The sequence below is a fragment of the Nilaparvata lugens genome, chromosome X (assembly GCF_014356525.2).
Source record: "Nilaparvata lugens isolate BPH chromosome X, ASM1435652v1, whole genome shotgun sequence".
In the NCBI taxonomy this organism is placed as follows: Eukaryota; Metazoa; Arthropoda; class Insecta; order Hemiptera; family Delphacidae; genus Nilaparvata; species Nilaparvata lugens.
Window position 1 is genome coordinate 20,103,122 of NC_052518.1, and position 23,443 is coordinate 20,126,564.

The 23,443-nt window shown below is 34.7% G+C and overlaps 1 protein-coding gene across 2 annotated transcripts in view; it reads right to left on the minus strand.

Annotated features, from left to right (window-relative positions):
• LOC111052492 (isocitrate dehydrogenase [NAD] subunit gamma, mitochondrial) overlaps positions 1–21,643 on the minus strand; it is a 36,431-nt gene extending 14,788 nt beyond the window's left edge. The window contains exons 1-6 of one of the 2 annotated variants that reach the window (XM_022339186.2): positions 21,244–21,643; positions 20,414–20,470; positions 18,777–18,880; positions 16,297–16,412; positions 15,069–15,259; positions 853–986 (exon numbers count right to left, since the gene is read on the minus strand). In XM_022339186.2, coding sequence (XP_022194878.1) covers positions 853–986; positions 15,069–15,259; positions 16,297–16,412; positions 18,777–18,880; positions 20,414–20,470; positions 21,244–21,330 — 689 coding nt within the window. In that variant the 5' untranslated portion in view covers positions 21,331–21,643. The remainder of the gene's footprint in view (positions 1–852; positions 987–15,068; positions 15,260–16,296; positions 16,413–18,776; positions 18,881–20,413; positions 20,471–21,243) is intronic. The other variant, XM_022339187.2, reaches the window with a different exon arrangement.
• Between the last annotated feature and the right edge of the window lie 1,800 nt (positions 21,644–23,443).

A 23,443-nucleotide genomic window follows, 5' to 3' on the forward strand; every position in this document is an offset into this window, starting at 1 on the left:
AACTTAATCACAAGGTACTAAATTTTATCAACATAAATCATAAACGTTCAATTTATGCCGTTTTCACACTTGAAATACCAAAATTAAATATTTTATCGTCACGACACTTAGAATGTCCTATGATTGGGTAATTCTCATCAACAGCTTATCGGATGACATTGTGGGTGTCGTGACGATAAATTAATATTGGTCGACAATCGGTGAGTGAGAAAACGGCCATTACCATTAGGTGCACACATGACAGCTAGAAATTTTGTAATTCATACCATAAGAATACACTTTCACTGAAGCTGCATTAGCTGACATCCAGTTTTTCTAAATCAAATAGTAAGGAACACATTTTTGTTGTTAAGTATGCTTTTCCCATACCTCTTGATATTGATAAACATATATCAGCTGTTGTAGCTTTTAAGACAGAAGTAACTTAACACACAGTTTGGGATGGATTAAGAAGTTATCAGATGTTATCTGTGCACCTAATCGAAGTCACATTGAACATTGAAGAAATGTTTTCATATTTTTTAATATCCAGTGATTCATTCTAGTATATGATTTTTTGATCTTAATCTCTTTTCATAATGAGTACATGTATCTAAGATTGAATCATTTTTCTTGAAATAGGCTACTGAGTATAACCAAGGTTAAGATAATTTAAAGAAAGTTCAAAGTTGAGATATCACTGGCATTTTTAAGGATATCTGCTGATCAAATATTGAATTATTTATCAATTTGAGTGAAATTATTCATTCAAAAGAATAATGCAAGAGTTGAAGTGCAAAAGATTCAAGTAAAAATATTGTTAGTATTATTGGCTTTTAGCGAGTTATTCATTCTAGTCAGAAAATCACTTACATTATGTTCGCTTTGTGGATTGTAGTAACCTTCTTACGACCAGCTTTTTTGGCATATTCAAATGCGAAGCGTGATACTCGTTCTGAGTTTTCAACAGTAACTATTTTCATACTTTCAACCACACCATACACACTCTTCAACAAAAAACAATACATAGCGGATTAAAATAAAAAAGTAATGAAAAATGAATACATGTAACAATTCAAACACCCCGCTCTCATAGTTTATTATTAGAATAGCGGAGTCATCACTCAGGCCACCAAATTGGACTTTTGAACCGGTGAGTTGAGAGAGTGATGACCGTGTAGAGGCGAAACTAAAGGAAGAACGTTCCAAAACGCGCTGGAGGAAGGTTGTGAGTGAGATAGTGAGATGTAGTTTTTAGTAATGTGATTGAGGAGTGATTATGTTTAGAGAGAGAGTATAGATGTTTGTTATGGGATTTTTCAATAGAGTGAGATTGTTTTGGTGAATTTGCGTATTTATTTAATAATATTATCCTATAAAAGTAGCAGGGCCCAGGACCCTGAAAACCTGGTGGTGGCAGCGCTACTGGAGAGCACTGTCATGCTCGCCACGCACGCCACAAGTGGTGACTTGGCGGTGGGATCCGAACTCTGAAAACTTTTTAAAAGTATTTTTGATATTTTCATATATAGTTTTAAGATAGTTTCAAAGTTTCAAAACACATAAAGTGTTACTAAATTTTAATTCGCTTTTGAATATGTGGACGTGATATTGTTGAACTCTTGATTATGTGTATTATGTGTTCCTGTACTTTGTGAAGAGAACCTTATTAACGAAAATAATGAACAGTATAAATTTATTCCTACATGAATTCGGACAAAGGGCAAAATTTCTCAAACTCATAGTTCAATATATCAAATCCTTTCAGTAATATTTTCTAAAAAACGTTGACGTCTCAAAAATGATGCAGCTGGAAAAATGATTAAATTCAATTTTAAAGACTGTTGAACAGTGATTTCGAAAATTATTCGGATGAAATATGAAACCGAGCGCGATTGTTGAACTCTGGAAAGCGGAAATGTCTTGAGTCAGCAGAACGCGGGCAGCGAACCAAGAAAACGTTGGGGTGGGGATTGGCAGAGGTGTGACGTGGGCTTCCTCCAACTTTTGGGTGTTGGCGAATACGTCACCAGGTTCATCGCTCTTCAGGCTACACGACTCCATAGAGAATGTCGCTGACATTCTACCAGCTGTTCGGCGGATGACAACTGTAATAACATGGATCTACTACTGGGGCAACGTTTGCGGCATTCTACAATGGAGATGAAGACATCAATTAAATTTGGTGAGAAATTTATACAGCTCTTTCTATATTGAAAATATTATTGTTATTATTATATATATATATATATATATATATATATATATATATATATATTTATTTATTTATTTATTTATCGAATTGTTATGTTGGAGATAGACTTCCCAATGAATTAATTTTATGATAGGTTATGACAGAGCTGATAGATTAAATGTATTGCTAATGAGTTATTTATTCATGAAAATGAAAGGTTAATTATACAAATTTAAAATGGCTGAGAGAGTTAATTCAGTTTATTTAGAGCTCATATCAAATTATTAATGTTTATTTATGCTGAATCAATCAGGTCAGATATCAATTTTGTTTATTATAAAATCATATAAGATGAAAAGATTTCAGATCAAAGATGAAATTATTTAGGTCACACAGAGCTGATAGATTAAATTTATTGTTTATGAGAGTTATTTATTCACGAAAATGAAAGGTTAATTATAAAAATTTAAAATGGCTGAGAGAGTTAATTTTGAAGGGCAGGAAGTAGAAGTTCAAGCTGCTTTTGAAGCGCTATCAGCTAGATTAAATCAACTTAGTATCACACTAAACGAAACTGTTAACAGAGACCTAAATAGAACAGATACAAATTTAGTAGATGTAGAACTTGTTACACCCCCTGAGCAAAATAACAAACCAAATTTCGATTTAGTTAACAGTATTCCAACATTCGATGGAGATCAGTCAGATCAAATTTATTCTTTTCTTTACACTGTTGATGGAATCTCTCAATTGTGTGGCTGGTCAGAATTTCAAAAGACACAAATTATCAGATTAAAACTTACTGGAAGTGCATTATTGTTTTTCAAGTCAGATGATAGGTGTAGGAATGCAAAATCTGCAGTTGAAATTAGAGCTTTAGTTGAGCGTTTTGGTGATAGCCTACCAAGTCGCTAGCTATTACTATGAACAATTAGAATCAGTCCAACAAAATAAAGGAGAGTCAATTGAAAAATATGCAGACCGAGTCATGAACATTAGTAGGAAGACGATTAGAGTAACAGCAAGTGATGAAGCTGATAAAATACTATATAGCTTATAGGAGAACCATGGAGTCATTCTTAAGAGTATTACATGGTGAAATAGGGAAACAAACTCGCATAGAATTCCCAACATCCTTTAAAGATGTTAAAGTAGCAACATCCATAGCGATTTTCAACTTAGATAAAAAAAACCCTTCCAAAATGAACAGGAGCCATCTAGAAAAGTATTTAGCACAATAACTCAAAAAAATTGTTATAACTGTGGGAAGATTGGACACATCGCTAGACATTGTAGGAAGAGAGTTGTACACACTGACACTCAACAAGTGGGCATTCGAGTTTGTAACTTTTGTAAGAAGAAGGGTAATCTAGAAATTGAATGTAGAATGAAACAATATTCCGCAGATAAATTTTGTAACAATTGCAACAAAGCGAGGACATCTTGCACACAATTGTTGGGGAAGTGGGGAAAAGATAAATGACAACCGAGAAGATCAAGAGAAGTTGTTAAACGACAACGGGGAGCTCAAGACCGCCGTTGGGAACCCCAAACATTAGTAAATTCAGATCACTTTTGTAATAGGTCTTGACAGGCGAGACGAAGTAAGCCTAAAATTGTAACTACATTATGCCAAAATAGTGCCGAAGAACTAGTTGTGGATGGTAATATTGGAGGAGTGGAAGGAAAGATTGTAGTTGATACGGGAGCACAAGTATCCCTTATCACAAGACAAATCGTAACTGGCACAATCACTCCAAGCAACATCCTAATTAGAGGCATCGCTGGAGCCCTTATGCGAGTGCATGGGACAGTGAGGCAAGTTATAAAACTGAATGGAATGGAGGTAAAATGCGACTTGATAGTAGTTGACTTACCAGACACCTATATTGCAATACTGGGATATGATGTTCTCAACATTAAAAAGTCAGTCATAGACCTTGATCGTAGTATATTATTTATGGAAGGAAGGCAAGTTGCGCGACTTTATGAAAGAAACAGTTCCAATGAAGGTTACAAAAAGAGTGGCTATATGAAGGTTGAAGAAGAAAATACTCAATCAAAAACTATAAGTATGAAAATTGAAGGAAGTACTCAAACAGATTTTACAAATTCAAAGATAGAAGACAATTTTATCCAATCAAAACCGATAACTTCAAAATTACCCTTACAATCGACAGTTCATGTTAATGCGTATCGTAGAACCAATCTCACAATACCTGCTAGGTCGGAGAGAATATTACAAATCAAATTGGGAAAAAACAATACAGAATTGAAAAATTAATTAGAAAACAAAGTAATAATAACAGAGCCTGTAACAGTCAAAGTTCATGGAATTTTAATAGCCCGAAGTCTTTCTAAAGTAATGAATGGTATGTGTTGGACTAAAGTAACAAATGTAACCAATGAAGATTTAACATTATATAAGAACACATTAATTTGTAATGTTGAAGAGTCTCAATCAAGCAATGATGAACACGATGCTAACTATAAAGAAGTGAAGCTAACTAGAAACAGAACAGAGGAGTTTGCAGCTAAATTAGAAGGAAAGTTGAGTCATTTGGATAATGAAGAGAGAATTAAGATGAGAAATATACTTTGCAAATATATTGACATTTTTAGTCTTGAAAGAATTGAGAATTTAGGCTGTACATCAACAGTAGAACACAAAATTAATACTGGTGATCACCCCCCTATTAATAAAAGACCGTACAGGGTACCACATTCACAGAGAGATGTTTTGAAGAAACTTATTCAGGAACAGCTAGACAAAGGAATCATTGTGACCAGTTCATCACCTTGGTCAGCACCAGTTGTTATTGTTCCGAAAAAGCCAGGTCCTGATGGTGTTATTACTTGCAGAATGTGTATTGATTTTAGAGAAATTACAGTTCCAGAAGTATGGCCTTTACCTGATATCCACGAGACATTAGATTCATTAGGAGGTAGCAAATATTTTACAGCACTTGATATGAATTCTGGATTCTTCCAAGTCAAAATGGACTCTGATAGTCAAGAAAAAACTGCTTTTAGTACTCCTGATGGACATTATGAATATACAAGAATGCCAATGGGACTTATCAATTCACCAGCAGTGTTTCAAAGAATTGTAGACTCAAGGTAGAGTCTACAATTCTTGAAAGGATTAGGATTGAAAGGAAAAGCATGCTTACCGTACATGGATGATATTTTAATACTTAGCCCTACAATAGATCAGCACACTGGAGATATTGCCGAAGTATTGGATAGATTTAAAGAAGTCAATTTGAGTGTTCAATTGAGAAAATGTCAAATTGCTAAACCAGAAATAAGTTTTCTAGGTCACATAGTCACCAGAGATGGAATCAAGCCATGTCCTAAAAAAATTGAAGCAATCAAAGAGTTTCCTCGACCTAAAAATGGAAAAGAGATCCGTGGTTTTGTAGGTTTATGCAGTTATTACAGAAGACATGTTCCAAAATTCGCCGAAATCGCTAAACCGCTTACAAAATTAACTAAAAAGAATGAACATTTTGACTGGGATGAAGAATGTGAAACCGCTTTTCAAAAGTTGAAAGAAAAACTATCACAGAACCGCTCCTTATTTATCCAGATTTTTCAAAAGCATTTATTCTTAGCACAGACGCCAGTAATTTCGCAATTGGATCAATTTTAGCTCAGGAAATCAATGGAGTTGAACATGTTATTGCATATGCATCTAGACAACTCAATTCACCTGAACAAAATTACAGTGTAACAGAGCGAGAGCTATTAGCAGTTGTGTGGGCTGTTGAATATTTTAGATGTTACCTCTATGGTCGATCATTCACTTTATATACCGATCATAGTGCTATCAAGTGGCTTTTATCACTGAAAGATCCATCAAGTAGACTAACTAGATGGGCTTTGAAGGTAGCTGAGTACGATTATAAAGTAATTCACAAGCCTGGTGTTAGAATGCAGTTGAGAATCTTCCATTGTTAGACTTGGAAATCATAAGAGAGAAGCAGAGAGCAGACGAAGAGTGTCAGCGCCTTCGAGAGTATCCTAGTTTCAAATTGAGTCCAGAAGGGATCATTCACTTCAAGAAACATGATAAGAAGTTGATTGTTATACCAAGAAGCCTTCGAGAGAAAGTTATTCGCCTTCACCATGATCTTCCTTAAGTCGGTCATAGGGGAATTAATAAAACAATTGTATGAATTCAAGAAAAGTTTTATTGGCCTAAAATGAAGAATGATGTAGGTAACTAATTTTATAAGAGCGTGTGAAGAATGTAGTAAAAGAACAGATTACGGAAAATCGAAAGCACCCTTAGGAGAATTTAAAGAAGTGACCGAATTTGGATACAGACTGTCATGTGATATTCTAGGTCCACTTCCGTTATCAAAGTCAAGAAACAGATACATCCTAACAGTAATTGATCATTTTACTAGATGGAGAGTTTATCGCCCTACCGGATAAAACTGCTGAGAATATTGCACAAGCACTAATACAGAGAGTGATAACAAGAATCGGCGTACCAATAGAATTAATTACTGATCAAGGAACTAATTTCACATCTGATCTGATGATATCGATGTGCAAACTTCTAGGAATAAGAAAATTACAAACAACAGCTTATCACCCAATGAGTAATGGTAGAACGGAAAGAGTTCACAGAACTTTACCAAAAATGTTGAGTCATTATGTCAACAAAAATCAAGATGACTGGGATGAGTTGCTTCCCATGGTGAATATGGCATACAATTCGCAAGAGCACGAATCAATTGGATACACACCTTATGAGATGGTATTCGGAAAGAAAATGAGAACACCGCTTGAAGCTGATCTCACATTAACTGAGGATACAGAGATCTTAGAAGTAGATTACAAACTATAAAAGAAATGTCAGTTGAGTGCCAAGAGGCAAGGAAAACGCAGAAGAAGCAGTACGATAAAAAATCTAAAACAAGTGAATATCGTGTAGGACAAAAAGTTTATCTCTATGTACTACAAATCAAAAGAAAGAGAGTGAAGAAATTGTCAAAGCTATGGAGAGGACCGTATCGAATTGTAGAAATTAAATCGAAACTGAATGTAGTATTGAGATTAAGAGGAAAGAACGTAGTTGTACATGTAAACAGAATAAAACCAGCGTTGTACTATGAGCAAGCTGGAAATGAAGTTCGAGAGAGAAACGATCCAGAAGAAGAAGAGGAAGAAGATGAAGAACAAAGAGAAGTCAATAAGGAAAACGAAGAAGAGCAAATTGAAGAGGAAAAAGACGAAGACGACGACGATAACGATGACGAAGTAAGAGAAGAGGAAGAATATGATGAAAATGAATCAGATAACGATGCAAACTCGAAACACAAGAGAAAAAGGAAAAAACCAAGAAGATATAGCGATTATGTAGTGTATTGATTATTACCATGATTATTGAGATATTTTATATGTATATAGCATATTAAATGTAAAAGAATGACCCCATATGATAAATTATTCATTTATTTTTTATTTATGATAATATTCAGTAGGAAGTTTAAGTTGAAGTTTATTTTTATCATGTATATTTATTTTGTATCACTTCAAGATGATAACTTCAAATGTTTGGTGAGAAAGAATTAGAGCAAGTTTACTAGAGACAGGAACAAAAATAAAGAACTAAAACACGGTGCGAATGATTAGAATGTTGAGTAAGTATGCAGTGTGAAAGTGATGGCCAGTTAGTCCAGGCGCTGGCTTACATTGAGCATACATGAGAGAGGCAGAGAGTTTGACTTCGGATTATTGTTAGGGGGTCTTTAGTATATATGAAACTCGATGTCCTCACGTCCCAGGGTGGTCGACATTTTGGGGGGAGGGGGGTAAGTTGTAAAAAACGCGCGCTTATAAAATCGCCTGTCCTGCAGTTACTATTCATAGTACAGCTTTTAATTTTTTCTCAAAATTATGTACACATAACTGGCTGCCAATGTGGTCCTGTACATTTTTGCGATAAACCGCATAGTTTTTCCGTAAAAAAATAAAATATCTCGAAAAATGTATTTTTTTATTATGGACTTTTTGTTATTTCTCGAATATTCAAGTCATTAGCCGACTTAGAGGAAAAGGCTCCAAATAAACGTTGTAGGCCGTTTCTTCCTGAATCCAATTATATATACAGGGTGATTCATAATTATGGTAAAATATTTTAATACGTGATAGTAGAGGTAAAAATAAGAAAAAAGCTTACATAATTCTTTTCAGAATTAAATTCTCTACAATTTTTAATGCGAAAAATTATTTGTTTACTGGTCATTAAAGAAAGTTATTGGGCATCAAACGTAGAAGTCTGTGTTTTTCTACTTGAATTTTTTGCATATTTTAACTTTTTTTCTCAAAACCTACTAACACTACAGCTTGCAGACTAGTTTTATTCAATTTTTCAGATATTTCTCCATATAAATCCAGCATAAGTTTTTCAAAAACTAGTTCCCAAACAATTCAGCATCGGTGTATTTCACCAGAGGAACTGAATTCCGGGCGAAATCTTTCACTCTGTATAGCTCGCTAATGAAGCGTTTATGGATATATGTTTATAGGAACTTTTTTTCTTATTTTTACCTCTACTATCACGTATCAAATTATTTTACCATAATTATGAATCACCCTGTATATAGTTTGGGGGTTACGATCATAGATGCAGCGGTGGGAGGGGGATAAGTAGCACTGTTCCGCTGCGGAGCGGTCCTCCCCCATGATTAATGCGCGTAATGGCCTGTCTATCGCATCGCTCCCACTAGTCTATGCATTCAAATTATGTTTTTCAGGAACGTTATCTTATGTATTTTCGGTCACTGAACACGATTTTTCAACTCTCAAGCCTCAATAATTGATAATTCTCATCATAATATACAAATTATGGTCAAAATTACAAACTTCATCTCAGTCTGCAAGGAAACTAAGAAATGACTGTTTTAAATAAACGAAACTTGGGTTTCAAGAAATATATTAAGATTGAATAATGATAATATTTATATGTGTTTATGTTTTATTGTTTTTATTTCAAATAAGTTTATTGTGATGCGCAGCAGGCTAAATTATTAATTACACACTGGCCACGCTTACTTGATATAGTGGTCAGTTAATTTCCATGAAATGTTTGTGGAATTTCTTAGTTCTTCATGGTGGAAATGGAGTCCATTCATTCATTATCATAATGATTTTGTTTAGTATGAAAATGTTAATCTTTCGTGAATCTTCAGTTTGTCGCGAACTTTTGAGAAATTATACCCAATACATATGTGTCAAATCAAAATGAAATGGAAATTTAAATATATATTCATATTATTTCTAACAGTATTATCATAATGATATTTCACTAACTTTTGATTGATTCATCCATTATGGTATTCCCGTTCAGACTGTTTTGAAATGGTAACAAGTTATTCAGTATCAAAATTTGGGATTCGAATAGTTTTGAGCCATGCCTGTTATTCTTTCCCAAACATATTTATATGATTTGTAATTTTATCCACAAATGAATGAATGAATGAATGAATGTATGTATTCCTGCAACGTATGGATTATTCCTTTATAGATTCTTGCATGTCACATTGATAAATCTCTGCCACAGATTTAGAAATCAAGTCTCGATGGTTTGGAGAGCATATTATTGGAGTGATTCTTTTACTCTGCTGATTCTAATATGTTCACTAGGTACCTTTGTTTGATTTTAGACCATAGACATGAAAAGCTATGTCCACCTGCATCACTCCATCTTTATTGAGAATTTTCATAACTCTTCTCATCACAAAGTTTCCATAATCTTGCAGCGTATTGAAGTTTTGAAAAGTAAAGTAGGAGTTGAATTCAGGAGAGCCATGTCATCATTATGCAAATTTGTCAATGATATTTAGGGATTTGGTCAAATCCACAACTAGTTTCACTTACAATTTCATGGGCCAAGTGAGATTAAGAGTTTTTTTCAAATATCCATCAGATGTTGACAGAGATTGCGGTTATTGTAAAAATGCATGCTGCACTAAAACTTCAATGCTGAATTATCTTTAAACAGCTACCTAGTAAAAACACAGAGATCAGATCTTTTTGTTCTAGAATTAACTAAGACTAGGATTTTTGTCTGATTGCATCGTGGAGAATGAAAGAACTCTGTTTCTTTTTATAGGTGAGAATACACTTTTACAATTTGCCACAACTATGTTCAGATAAAATTCGTTGGAGACCGAATAACTATTTCTTTCTATAAGTTCAAAAGAGGATCACACACTTCTTCACTTGCTTCCAGACAATTGATAACATTATGCAGATTCTGTTGTCCATCAGAGTCTTGAAGAAAAATGTTATGTTCTCTTGAAAAGGTTATGCTTCTGGAAATCATTCTCATCTCTCATTATTCTTGTTTTACTTCATTCGATGACTTTCTTCACAATCTCCAGTGATATCCATAATGATGTCAACATACTTGAACAAAATATCTTTGATGGAAGATTTATTTATATAGTAGCAGCCATTTTAGGAAAGCCTTTGAAGAACTAGCTATTCCAATCACTCAGTTTTGGATGATCGAATGAGGGTTTGCTCTAAAGCATGATCGGTTGTAATATTTATTAAATTTTCAAGGTTTCATTTAACAGAGAGTCAATGTATTGACTGTATAGAGTTAATGTTCCCTTATTGGAAATTATTTTCTACTTCTATGGGTATTTTTTTATATTTTCTAGATATAACACAGACTCCATAACATAGTTTGTGTGATTGAATGAGAAAAGTATGGGATCTTTTCTCGTACAGTTTCTATGTGCAATACCAGAGTCCTTCCTTATGAGCATGAATATAATTTAAGATAACTTAAACTATGTTACAATAATCAGTCATAAATTTAAAGTAGTCATTGATTTTGCATTGTGATTCTAAAAAAATTCTACAAACAGCTCCTGACTTCTTTCAAATATACTTTGACAATCTCTCGTATTTGAATCGTTCATGAGTCCTTGTAGTTGTTTCATTGAATTGATTGCTTGCTCTCACACCTTAATAATACTGATCTCCACTCAATAGATTTCCAACAGTATTCTCTCCAAATATTTCAGATTCAACAAAGATATCTCCCATTCCACTTTCATTCAAGTACCACCCCAAGACAATCAGTCAAACTCAGCCAGATGAAAAGTATCTATTCCTAGATATAAGTTACAGAAATCAGTTGGTAAAGCTGCGTTTACACCAAAGTTATTAACAAAATGTTAATAACTTAATCTTTATAGATTCTATTAGATTGAACGGAACTTGGCAAACACATGTCCATCATGTGTATGATAAGTTATGTTCAATCTAATAGAATCTATAAAAATTAAGTTATAATAACATCTCGTTAATAACTTTGGTGTAAACGCAGCTTTAGAGTTGTATTTCCTTTGTAATCAAAAATTTAGTCATATCACATGGTAGTAATTGGCATTATTTGTGCTTCAACTGTAAATTTATATTAAGAAAATATTTTACTCCTGTTTTACGATGCTCTATATGGGGTAGCCTATATTATTTGTTTAACTCACTCCATTAGGCCTACTTGACTTTCGCAATTCCAAAGTGATCATTGAACTAAATCGAATAATTATTCTCTTTTAATGGAATATCAGTTTTTTATCGACTGAGAAACACAAATAGGATTCCTAACAAGATGGTTTTTCATTACAATGTAATCATAAATAATGATAATGAGATGAAGTTTGTAATTTTGACCATAATTTGTATATTATGATGAGAATTATCAATTATTGAGGCTTGAGAGTTGAAAAATCGTGTTCAGCGACCGAAAATACATAAGATAACGTTCCTGAAATACATAATTTGAATGCATAGACTAGTAGGAGCGATGCGATAGACAGGCCATTACGCGCATTAATCATGGGGGAGGACCGCGCCGCAGCGTAACTGTGCTACTTATCCCCCTCCCACCGCCGCATCTATGATCGTAACCCCCAAACTATATATATATATAATTGGATTCAGGAAGAAACGGCCTACAACGTTTATTGGGAGCCTTTTCCTCTAAGTCGGCTAATGACTTGAATATCCGAGAAATAACAAAAAGTACATAATAAAAAAATACATTTTTCGAGATATTTTATTTTTTTACGGATAAACTATGCGGTTTATCGCAAAAATGTACAGGACCACATTAAAATCCAGTTATGTGTACATAATTTTGAGAAAAAATTAAAAGCTGTACTATGAATAGTAACTGCAGGACAGGCGATTTTATAAGCGCGCGTTTTTTACAACTTACCCCCCTCCCCCCCAAAATGTCGACCACCCTGGGACGTGACGACATCGAGTTTCATATACACTAAAGACCCCCTAATAATAATCCGAAGTCAAATTCTCTGCCTCTCTCATGTATGCTCAATGTAAGCCAGCGCCTGGACTAAGTGAATGTTGATGATTGAGGACGAATGATTTGTGTGATTGAAACTAATAATAAGAAACTAAACATGAAACCAATAATGAAACTTTGATTCACTAATTTTATCAATTGTAATGGGGACTGAATAAATGAAAACGAAATGCATAATATTCTATTATTGAAGAATTTTCATGTCTTGCTCTAATTCACACCAAAGTAACTATGAACACTTGAAATATATTTATAACTTAATCTATTATTTTATTTTAAAATTAATTTAGGAGTTGAAAATTCTTTTGAAAGTAAAATGTTAGAAGTATGAAGAAGCCTATTGTATTCAATAAAGTAATCAGCATCGACTTAGGAAAATCTAATATATCGAAACATGAGAATAATTTATGTTTAGTGTAATAGGAAATTGACAATTTATTGCTGAATTTAGTGATATGTACGATATTAAGTATAAGCTTGATACTGGTCGAAGTTTTGTGTTGTCTCGCAGGAGTGCCTTTTGCGAACGGACAGAGAGGCCAGAGCAACAGAGCCACAGGCACACCACCATCCGAGTTGAAGGAGGCGGTCACCTCGAAAAGATAATGCAGGAGACAACATTCGGCAACGACACTGCCTAAGAGTCAACTCAAAAGTATCAAAATCGCTGGGTGTTCAAAAGTGACCAATGTGTGATGGGACTATAATGATTAGAAAGTTAAAAACTTTATGTGGGAGAACTTTATGGTAGCCTAATGTGTTAAGATGGACCCTGCTTTGCTCTGTCCCAATAATTTATTGTTTGTAAAATTGGACTAGATTCATCATTCGAATGTATAACTATGATACTCTCTCTGCTTGAGTTTTATGCTATAATTTTTTAAAATGTAATGAATATGAAAATGTATTAACTATATTAATTTAACGATATTGTCAAGATTTAAATGTTGATTTCAACTTAAGTTAAAGATGTGCCAGTAAATGTACATGCCACATCTTTTTCATGCGGAGGGGTGATGTAACAATTCAAACACCCCGCTCTCATAGGTTAATAATTATTAGAATAGCGGAGTCATCACTCAGGCCACCAAATTGGACTTTTGAACCGGTGAGTTGAGAGAGTGATGACCGTGTAGAGGCGAAACTAAAGGAAGAACATTCCAAAACGCGCTGGAGGAAGGTTATGCGTGAGATAGTGAGATGAAGTTTTTAGTAATGTGATTGAGGAGTGATTATGTTTAGAGAGAGAGAAAAAGTAAAGATGTTTGTTATGGGATTTTTCAATAGAGTGAGATTGTTTTGGTGAATTTGCGTATTTATTTAATAATATTATCCTATAAAAGTAGCAGGGCCCAGGACCCTAAAAACCTGGTGGTGGCAGCGCTACTGGAGAGCACTGTCATGCTCGCCACGCACGCCACATACATGATACGATAAATACATTATCAATGAAGACCTTAAAAAATCAACAAATATGTTTATCAAGAATATATCTAGTTATCTGAGAAAATAAAAGAAACTAATGGGTTTTTATAAGACTATCTAAAACTATCAATTGATAAGATCTATACGGAAAATATCCTAAATTTGGATTGAATAATACAATGTAAAACTAGAATTGATTCTCATTGGAAGACTTTACAGTTACAGTTCACTTGCAAATGAATACAATTACTCAAATACAATTTAATCAACATTGTTTTTGAAATTCAAAATTTTGGAGTAATTTTATATTTTTTGAAACTTTGAAATGTGATGGATTGTAACTGCACAATGTTGAATACTATTGCATTCAGACTAGACTTTGAAACGAAAGCATCAAATAGTTCACTTATTAGTTTCAAAAAAGGAAAAAATGTTACTTTGAGTGACTGAAGAAATGTAATAGAACATATCTAAAGAATATATTGATGGTATGGAAAATCAAATTTCAATACCAACCTCGAAAAACCTAGGCTTACACCTCTAGAAAATGTTGAGATATACTGCCGGAAAAATTAACAGTACCGTACAGTAATTAATATCAGGTTCTTGTTACAAAATTATTTACGGAATGCAAAATTCGATTTTCAAGTACCGTAGAACAAAAATCGACCTGTGCACTATTCTAATTTAAGATTTGAATTTGTATTAATATTTTAAAAATTTCTATCTAACTAGAGACTACGGATCAAGTTTAATTCTGATACAAAATAAATCTGATAGTGTGAGGGTAATTGCAACAAAGATAACAAAAAATAGTCATATAATTAGAACAATACAGGATTGTAAAATATTCTACTCAGAATAAAACACATAAAGCCGTCTGAATAATAGCCCAAAATCAGTCATAACACAACTATATAATTCTACTCTTTCCTTATTTGAATAAACTAATACCATTTTTTTTCTTGGTTCTCAAAAGGATACTAGTTTATTGAATCAAAACTATCAAGTATTCCTATGAACATGAATGAAAAAAATACTCTATTGATGAGGCAATAGAATGTTATGTTCAACAAACTTTTGATTGTTGTATAATTAACTAAATACCTCGTGTTCAAGCATAGCATATTCTCCTTCAGTGTTCTGTCTGATGATAATAATATCGATATCCTGGTGTCTGGCTGAGATTCCAGGGTACGATTTGCAGTTCAAAACATTCACAAAGAGGTCGAGTTCATTTCGCAAAGCCACGTTTCGAGATATCACAGTCGTATCCAAACTACCTGTTTCAATATTTCCTGGAAAGTAGAAATTGATTCTAAGATTACTAATCAACGCTTGGTAAGAATAGTAATACAAAACTGTCAGCATTCCCTCCTACTAATGCTTCTTATTCAACTAAAAGTTGACATGCTGAAAGTTTAAGTGAATCTAATCAGCAAAGTTATGTTTAATACAAATTAATATCGAGTGAGATATTAGAACAACTACTTGGAGAATGCCTATATATGAAAGCGAAATGGCACTGATTCATTCACTCACTAATTCCTCACTTATCCTAATCTGAATCCATCTCAACTTCTCATTTCAAGTGTATTAGTACAATAATATAACGGAATAAGTTGAAAAAGGAAAGTTCGAATTACAGACGCAGGTTATAATATAATAAATAATAGAAACACATCTTTTATAATTAGTGAAATAGAATTTGATAGATCTATGAATAAACGCTGATGAAGTTGTATCACAATCTAATAAATGCCATGCCCAATGGCAGTACTGCAGTACGGCAGACTTAGCAACAATTTTGCTAGGCCTAGAGCTGTCAGCTGCGGCATGCAAGCTCAAAGCATATACTTTCTTTCAAAGCATATACTTTCTTTCAAAGCATATACAAATCTTTCACTTTCTAATCGCTTTTCACTGCTTTCAACTACGGCGGAGAAGCTGCTGATTCGATTCAAGTTCTAATACTATTCACCTTAGTCCGTGGCATCCTAGAGGTGGCTGTGGTTGTATGCAGTACTGTTTTTGTAACGGTATGCGCCGGAAAGCGGTACCTTACCTCTTGGGACAAAAAATTAAAAAGCAACAGAATACTTTGTTAACATTTTCCTGAATTTCTTCCATGCTATACCAAATTGGTAAAGACAAATTTATAGACCAATTTTTGTATAGACACCCTTTTTGAGACTCAATTAAAAAGTTTTCCCGTGGTGGACCCCCTTTTATGTAAACCCTCAAACACAGAAACTGCGTACCTGAACTTATATTTTTACAAAAACAGCACTTGTTATTTAATGCTAAATTTATTAATTGAAATAGTTGAATACACCTTTTAGAGCGACTCCATTCCTCTTAATCGAAGTGATAGCATACTCTAAATCAGTATTACTGTCGCTAATTGGATCAATTTGCACGGTTTCAAAATCGACTGGCACTCCACCAAATCTGAAACAAACTTTCAAATTATAATCAATTTCAAATTTATTTACTAGGATATCACTTTTACGGGCATTGGGAACAAGATGAGCCGCCAAAAAGAGCCCCTAGGAAGAAGTTTTAGTAACCCCTCAGCGGCCGCCTATTTTTATTAAATTTCGACATTTTAGAGGCTGATTGTTAATGAATCACAAGTTTCCCACTGGAATATATTGGCGGACCATTATGGTTACCTAAAGGCACTATCAACTATAAACCAGCGGTAGCCTACGGTGATTAGATAAACACACACACACATAGCCTACTAAAATATATCGATGATAAGTACAAATTTAGTTAAACTAAGACTATAGTGTAAATAATAAGACCTATATAATGATTAATGCTTTATCGTGGACGTACATTATAGCTTCAGCTGCTTTTCAGAATGAACCCCCAAGGCTCGTGTTAGCCCTCAAGTAAAGCCAAGCGGACGCCGGACGTCCGAACGAAATTCTATTTATATTAAGATCTGTATGAAGACTTTGCTTTGGTCATATGCGTTATTTGGTCATATACAGAGTGGCCCAAAAAATGTATTCATATAAATTCTTTGACGGTGAATATGCTGGTAACGCACTGGCAGATGTTACAGTTTGCATGTGTAGACTACTCATGCCACACTTCCTCTTGATGATACATCGAAGTACAATACCAAAAGTAAGGCCCAATTCACTTAGAACAGACATCGGGCAGAGACGTAGGGCAGAGACGTGGCGTATGCAATACCAGACGGGCGGGATAGTGTTATTTTGATTCCATTTTATTTAATCCAACAGTTTTTGTCTGTTCTCGATTTTGAACGAGTGGCCCGTTCTTGTACGCCTCGAGATACGGCAAAGAGACGCAGTGCGGGCAAGAAAGTGACCACACCTGCGCCACGACCGATGTCCTGCCGGATGTTCGTTCTGTGCGAATTGGGACTTACTTTTGGAATTGTACTTCGAGGTCCATAAGGGATAAGGCTGGTGCTTGAGCTCCTAGGAAGCTCTTCTGAGAGCTACTTTGGATTTCGTTCCTCGCTTCGTCTCAGAAAGTACTGGATCCCCCAGCCACGGGTGCTGGTTCTCATGATGAAGGGGAAAACCACCAATCAGAGGGAACCATAGTACACTTGATGACTGTGTGACTCCGTCCCTGGAAGTAGCCTGGCTAATGGGTGTACGGCAGACTATGGGAGGTTCATTGTTCGACCAAGTCACCTGAATTCTCCGTCTCTGGGAGTAGCTGGGCACAGTGAAGGCTATCCGGTAGAGTTTCGGAGCCAGCGGAAGACCAGACTATGGGAATTAAGGTACCCCCGTCTCAAGAGAGTAGAAGGCATGCGAAATTCCCATGCGCCAGACTGTGGTGGAACCCAGACTGTGGGACTTAGGTAGCGTCTCCGTCTCTGGAAGTAGCATAATAGCATGTCGAGAAACCACTCTCATTGGTGCTTCTTTCCGAAACGCTAACGTCCCCTTTTGGGACTGTGTGGACGTGCAAGCGCCCACCTTGGAGACGTATACAATTGGGAACCAAGAGTATTTTTCTCCTGGCCTATTGACGAGTTAGAGGATACGTCCGGGCCCCGACCAGGCCCACGTACCACCGGAATTGTGCAGTGCCCCGACCGAGGTGCACGGTCAATTGGGGTGGTTTTACTGCAATGCAGGCTAAACATCTCTGTGATACTCGCCTACCTTTCGACTATTTCTATCAAAATTTAGGAAAGGAACAGTTTAGGGCTTTAAGATTGTTGTTCCATTCTCAAACATTCATAACGAGTTAATAATGATATTGAATAAATAAATAATCTAAAATTACCAAAACATTTCTAATAATACCAACATGTTCCAATTTAAAGTGATTCTCCTTTGATAAACTCCAGATATGTGGTTTTAGGGGAGTCTTCCTTGACCTTATTAAGAGATACTTGTCTGAAAGAACGCGATCTCTAACTGTAAATGATGAAACTAGTACCACCGAACTCGCCAACTTCCCTCAGGGAACTGTTTTATCATCATTACTTCACATAATTTATGTGAATGATCTACTTAATTGCAATTTATGAGGTACCTCCCGAGACGCATCAAAGCGAGGATAGGACAAGGTTCAAAACCAAGTTGAAAAAGTACCTAATAAAGTTGGAAACGTATAGTTTTTAAGAATTTTATCAGGGAAATTAGAGATACTTACCTTGGCTGTTATTGTTTCTTTCTATCTTTCTTGGTTATACCTGTATGTTTCAGAATTGTTAGTATTGTTTAATGTGGATGACGCATTCATGTACAATGTATGTCTTGAATAATGAGATTGATTGATTGACTAAAGAAATTTCGAAAATTACTTTACCTGAAAACTTCCTTCACGTAACCCATAAGCTCAGGACCAATACCACCTCCCGGCAGCATTGTGACCGTATGTCTTCCGCCATATTTAGCAACAGGTATCTTGTCCTACAACAATATTGATCACGGCAAATGAATTAATAAAATAAATTTAAAAACTTATTTTCAACATGATTGAGAGAAATTTACTCATTGCCAACTTGAATACAAAATAAATACTATTACCTATGATTCCTATGTATTCCTAAGATTCGATTTTATTATGTATTAAAACTTTCAAATACTGTAATATTAAACACATATTATGTAAAATGTACATAACTGGGATACTAACTCAAGGTTTGACAGTATTTTAAAACTGTGGTTCGGAACCCACCTTAAACTATAGGTCCATTATCAACCGCCGCATTACCACGCATAAGCTTAGAGCTCATGTGGGCATCTCACACAGCCAATAAATATAAAAAAAAACAGAGGAAATAATAGATAATTCAATTATGAAGAAAATATAAAAAGCTACTTTTTTATAAAACCAGAGACGCAAGAATACAACATTTTATATACTTATATTCTGTCTCTGCTAAAACACACCAATATAGGCAGAAAACACCTCATACATCAGACAGAACCAGAACAGACAAAAATGGCACATTGAAAAAATCTCTGCTCTGCTCTGATCAGTAAAATGCCATAATTATGAGGTTTCGGTGCGTTTTAAACAATGCAGTAACTGGAAAGGCAACTGGTTGCACAGAATTTTAACCGTGATTAATTTCCCGAGAACCAATCATAGAAGGCCTTTTTGATAAGACGGATTCTCTGATTGATTCTCGTGGAACCGGCTTTTGTGCAACCGGCACTTAGAATTGAATTATCTACAATTTTCCTTTGATTTTAAATACCGTTGAACAATAATATCCTAACTAAGTAACATCTCCTATAAATTGGAAAATTACGTTTTTTCTTCATTTTGATGTAAGGAAACCAGCCACGAAGTTTGTCTTTTTTAGGAACACCCAATACTATAATGTTTATAATATTTTTGATTAGGCTATGGGGGTGCCACCTACGACAGAAAAAATGATAGGAAATGCATGTTCACAGATTACCGTATTCTTACAATTGTATTTTTTCTCATAGTCATTCAATCTCATCTGTTTTCCATGCATGAAATCAAGCCGGTAAACAGATGTTTGCAGAACAAATGAACATATTCTCATTACAGCATACTCTATTGTAATGAAACCATATGTTTTCTTTACAGTCGAGTAAGTTTCCTAGTTCCGAAATAGGAACAGCAAAACAGCTACGAAAAAACCACCTTCAGCGCACCAGGTGTAAGTTTTGTCAACTTCCACAAAATTCCTGATTCGGAATTTGTAAACTAGGTTATGTTTATAGAATGCATGTAGTAACTTCAGCACAAGCAGGTAATGTTTTCTATTTCTCAATTATTCTTCTTTAGATTATTATGATAAAAAATAGTGTACGTTACTTGGACGTGAATGTCTTCTGCAGTGCTCGAATGGAATTCTAGTCTCGGCTAACGCCTTGACTGGAAACATCATTCTCGCCTGCAAAAGGCCCCTTCCCATCCATGTGACATAAGATACTAATCCAGTATCACATAATTATACTCACTACTTTCTTCTGAGGCGGTGTTTTATGTTGGATGTCAAAAGAAGTCGCTGTGGCTTCCTGGAAAATCAAACAAATCAATTTTATTAACATGATAATCAAATTAGGAGTTGGTTATTTTTGTAGGAGATTATATAGATAAATGTAAGCGAAAGAGATGAGTGTGTGCTCAAATTTCCCCAATACAGTTGTCAATTTCAAAGAGTTGATTCAACCGAAAAAGAATGGCGGAAAGACCATAATTAAGTATATTTTTTTTAGAATTATTTGGTGCTCTTATTCGTATCAAGAATTTCAGAGGAGTTTAGGCGCTAATGATACCAGTATAAAGTTTTCAATTAAATTATAGGTTTGTAATTATTAGTCTAAAGGAAGAAAGTACGTCTTTCTGCCATATTTTTCAATTCAGTCCTCCGAACTCGATAAAAATGTTGAAGACCTATATTTAAACATACCTGGATATCTTCCAGAAGTACGGTACCTTACTTTATATACTATGTAATTTTGTTGGCATTTTGGTATATCTTAGGTCATATTATTTTCTTGTAACTCTGATAACCTTATTTTTGTTAGGCTGTAACTTATATTAACTTGTACAAATATGTAATTACAAGAATGCCTCTGATCACGCAGTCTTTTTAAGGTTAGCTTAAGGTCACCTGTTTTCTGCAAAAATAGAATTTTATTCAATTCTATACTACTCTTTACTGTACAAAAATATAAATTATTACACTATTCTAGTCATAGCCAAAACAGGAATCAAAATATCATATCAATAATTATCACATGAAAATTTGAGGTTATAAGCATAAATTTCAATAACAGTAACATACATGTCTCAAAATAGTTTCTTGTGCATCAAAAGTTCGAATAAATGGCTTTGAAACCGACGATATACGAGTTAAAATCCTGTTTGCCATTACTTTTTTATTAATAAACTAAAATCCAAAACCCAAACACTTGACTGAACGACCTTCGCTACCACCTAGCCCAGCAGCTAGCAGATAGCAGCAGAAGCAGAATGCAGAGCAGATTTTTCAAACAGGTTAGGTCACTCTTGAAACATGCGTCAGGTCACTCTTGAAAAATACATAAAAATTTTATGAGTAATATTCGTCGTGGTTAATTAAACACAATTCGATAAATGCAATATAATCCTGGTATTACTTTAGGAATTGTCGATTGTATGATTTACAAAAAAAAGATCATTTGTGTCTGGAATCATGGCCATCTATAGTGTCTAGACTACTTTAGATGGCCTAATTCGATTGTTTTGGCGGCTTTTTTCAAATCTTCTTTACAATCCTACCATGGCATTATAACTAATACTACAGTAAATAAATAATAATAAGTTACCAGTGCGTGGTGCCGACTATACTCTGTTTGGATACTCATGCATTGAACTTTTTTAAAAGATGAAAACATAGTGTGGAGCGGAGATGATAGCTGTATGAGTGAGAGCGTTGGAAAAAGTAATGTTTTTTTAGTGTTCAATTTTATGCCTCTGCATCACTCTACCTTCCCCGCACTGTCTTGAATCATTTGAATAATAATTGAATACAAGCATTACTTAAAAACACTGTTACTTCTACAATCGCCGCTCCACTCTTCTCCAAAGCAATGCCTCTCTGCTGAAAATCATGAAACATCAAGCTGATGCAAATTTTAGTCTATTAAATTCAATAAGAAATCACAATTTGATTACATTTTTTTCCTCTTTAAGAATTGATAGTATGAACATAGTATGAACTTTCTTGCAAATTTACAGTAGGCCTATCCCCCTCCACAATCTCTTACAATTTCAATGGGCTATTCATATTCAATTCAATTCAAATATTTTTATTCAACAAATGTACAGATACATTGAATAACGTCATACGGTACATAATAAAATAAAACACACAAAACAGTCAATAATAAATTCATCACAATCAAATATGTAAAAATTCTTCAAATGAATATAAGGACAATCCTAACAGATATTTTTTCAGCTTGGCTCTAACAATTGTCAACTCCTCTATGGACTTTAAATTTCGGGGCAGCATGTTAAAATATTTATCTCCCATGAAAGTTGTCTTCATTTTTAAAAAATCTAAATTATGTCTCTGTACGATACTACCGGATCTAGTATTATGTATCTATGTGAAATACTACTTCTCTTTTCTAAATCAGTGAATTTTTTAAAGTACATTATGACATCGAAAACATATTGCCCATAGACTGTCAATATGCCTAGCTGAAAAAACATTTGTTTCACCGAGTCCCTCCTTTTAATGTTCATGATAATTCTCAGTGCTCTTTTCTGCTCAACTAATATTTTGTCCAAGTTTTTTTTCGATGTGCAGCCATAGATACACAGGCCGTAAGCTATATTGGAATGAACCAATGCGTAGTAAATTGCTTTCAGAGCATTCAGCCCACACACATTGGTCATACGCCTAAGAGCAAACAGGCCTGGTGATATTTTCTTCAGCACATGATTGACATGCTTGTTCCAATACAAAAATGTTCATCAATCACCAAACCTAGGAATTTTGTGCTAGTTAAAAAATGCTCTAAGATGTTATCATCCAATATAATGTTTGGACTTGAAACACCTCTGCACTGCCTAGTTGAGAAAGGGACTACAACTGACTTATTGGGATTTAGGAGGAGATTTCGGCTGTTCAGAAATTTATTGATTGCTGTTAGACCCTGTGCTGATGATTTCTCCACATCCTGTACTGTATTACCCGTAAAAATAATGTTGGCATCGTCCGCATAAAGACAAACAGATGCCTGTCCTCGGATCACCTCAGGTAACCCCTTAATGTAACAAAGAAACAGTAAAGGGCCTAATATGGAACCTTGCGGGACGCCGTAATGGAGACTTTTGAGCTCAGAGCGATACTTCATTTTAAAGTTAATTGAAGGGGTTACATCAATCCTCTCCAATTCCACATATTGTTCTCTACCCTTCAAGTAGGATGGGAACCAGGACAGCTCCTTCCCCAGCACTCCCATGCCCTTGAGTGACTCTAATAAAGCATCATG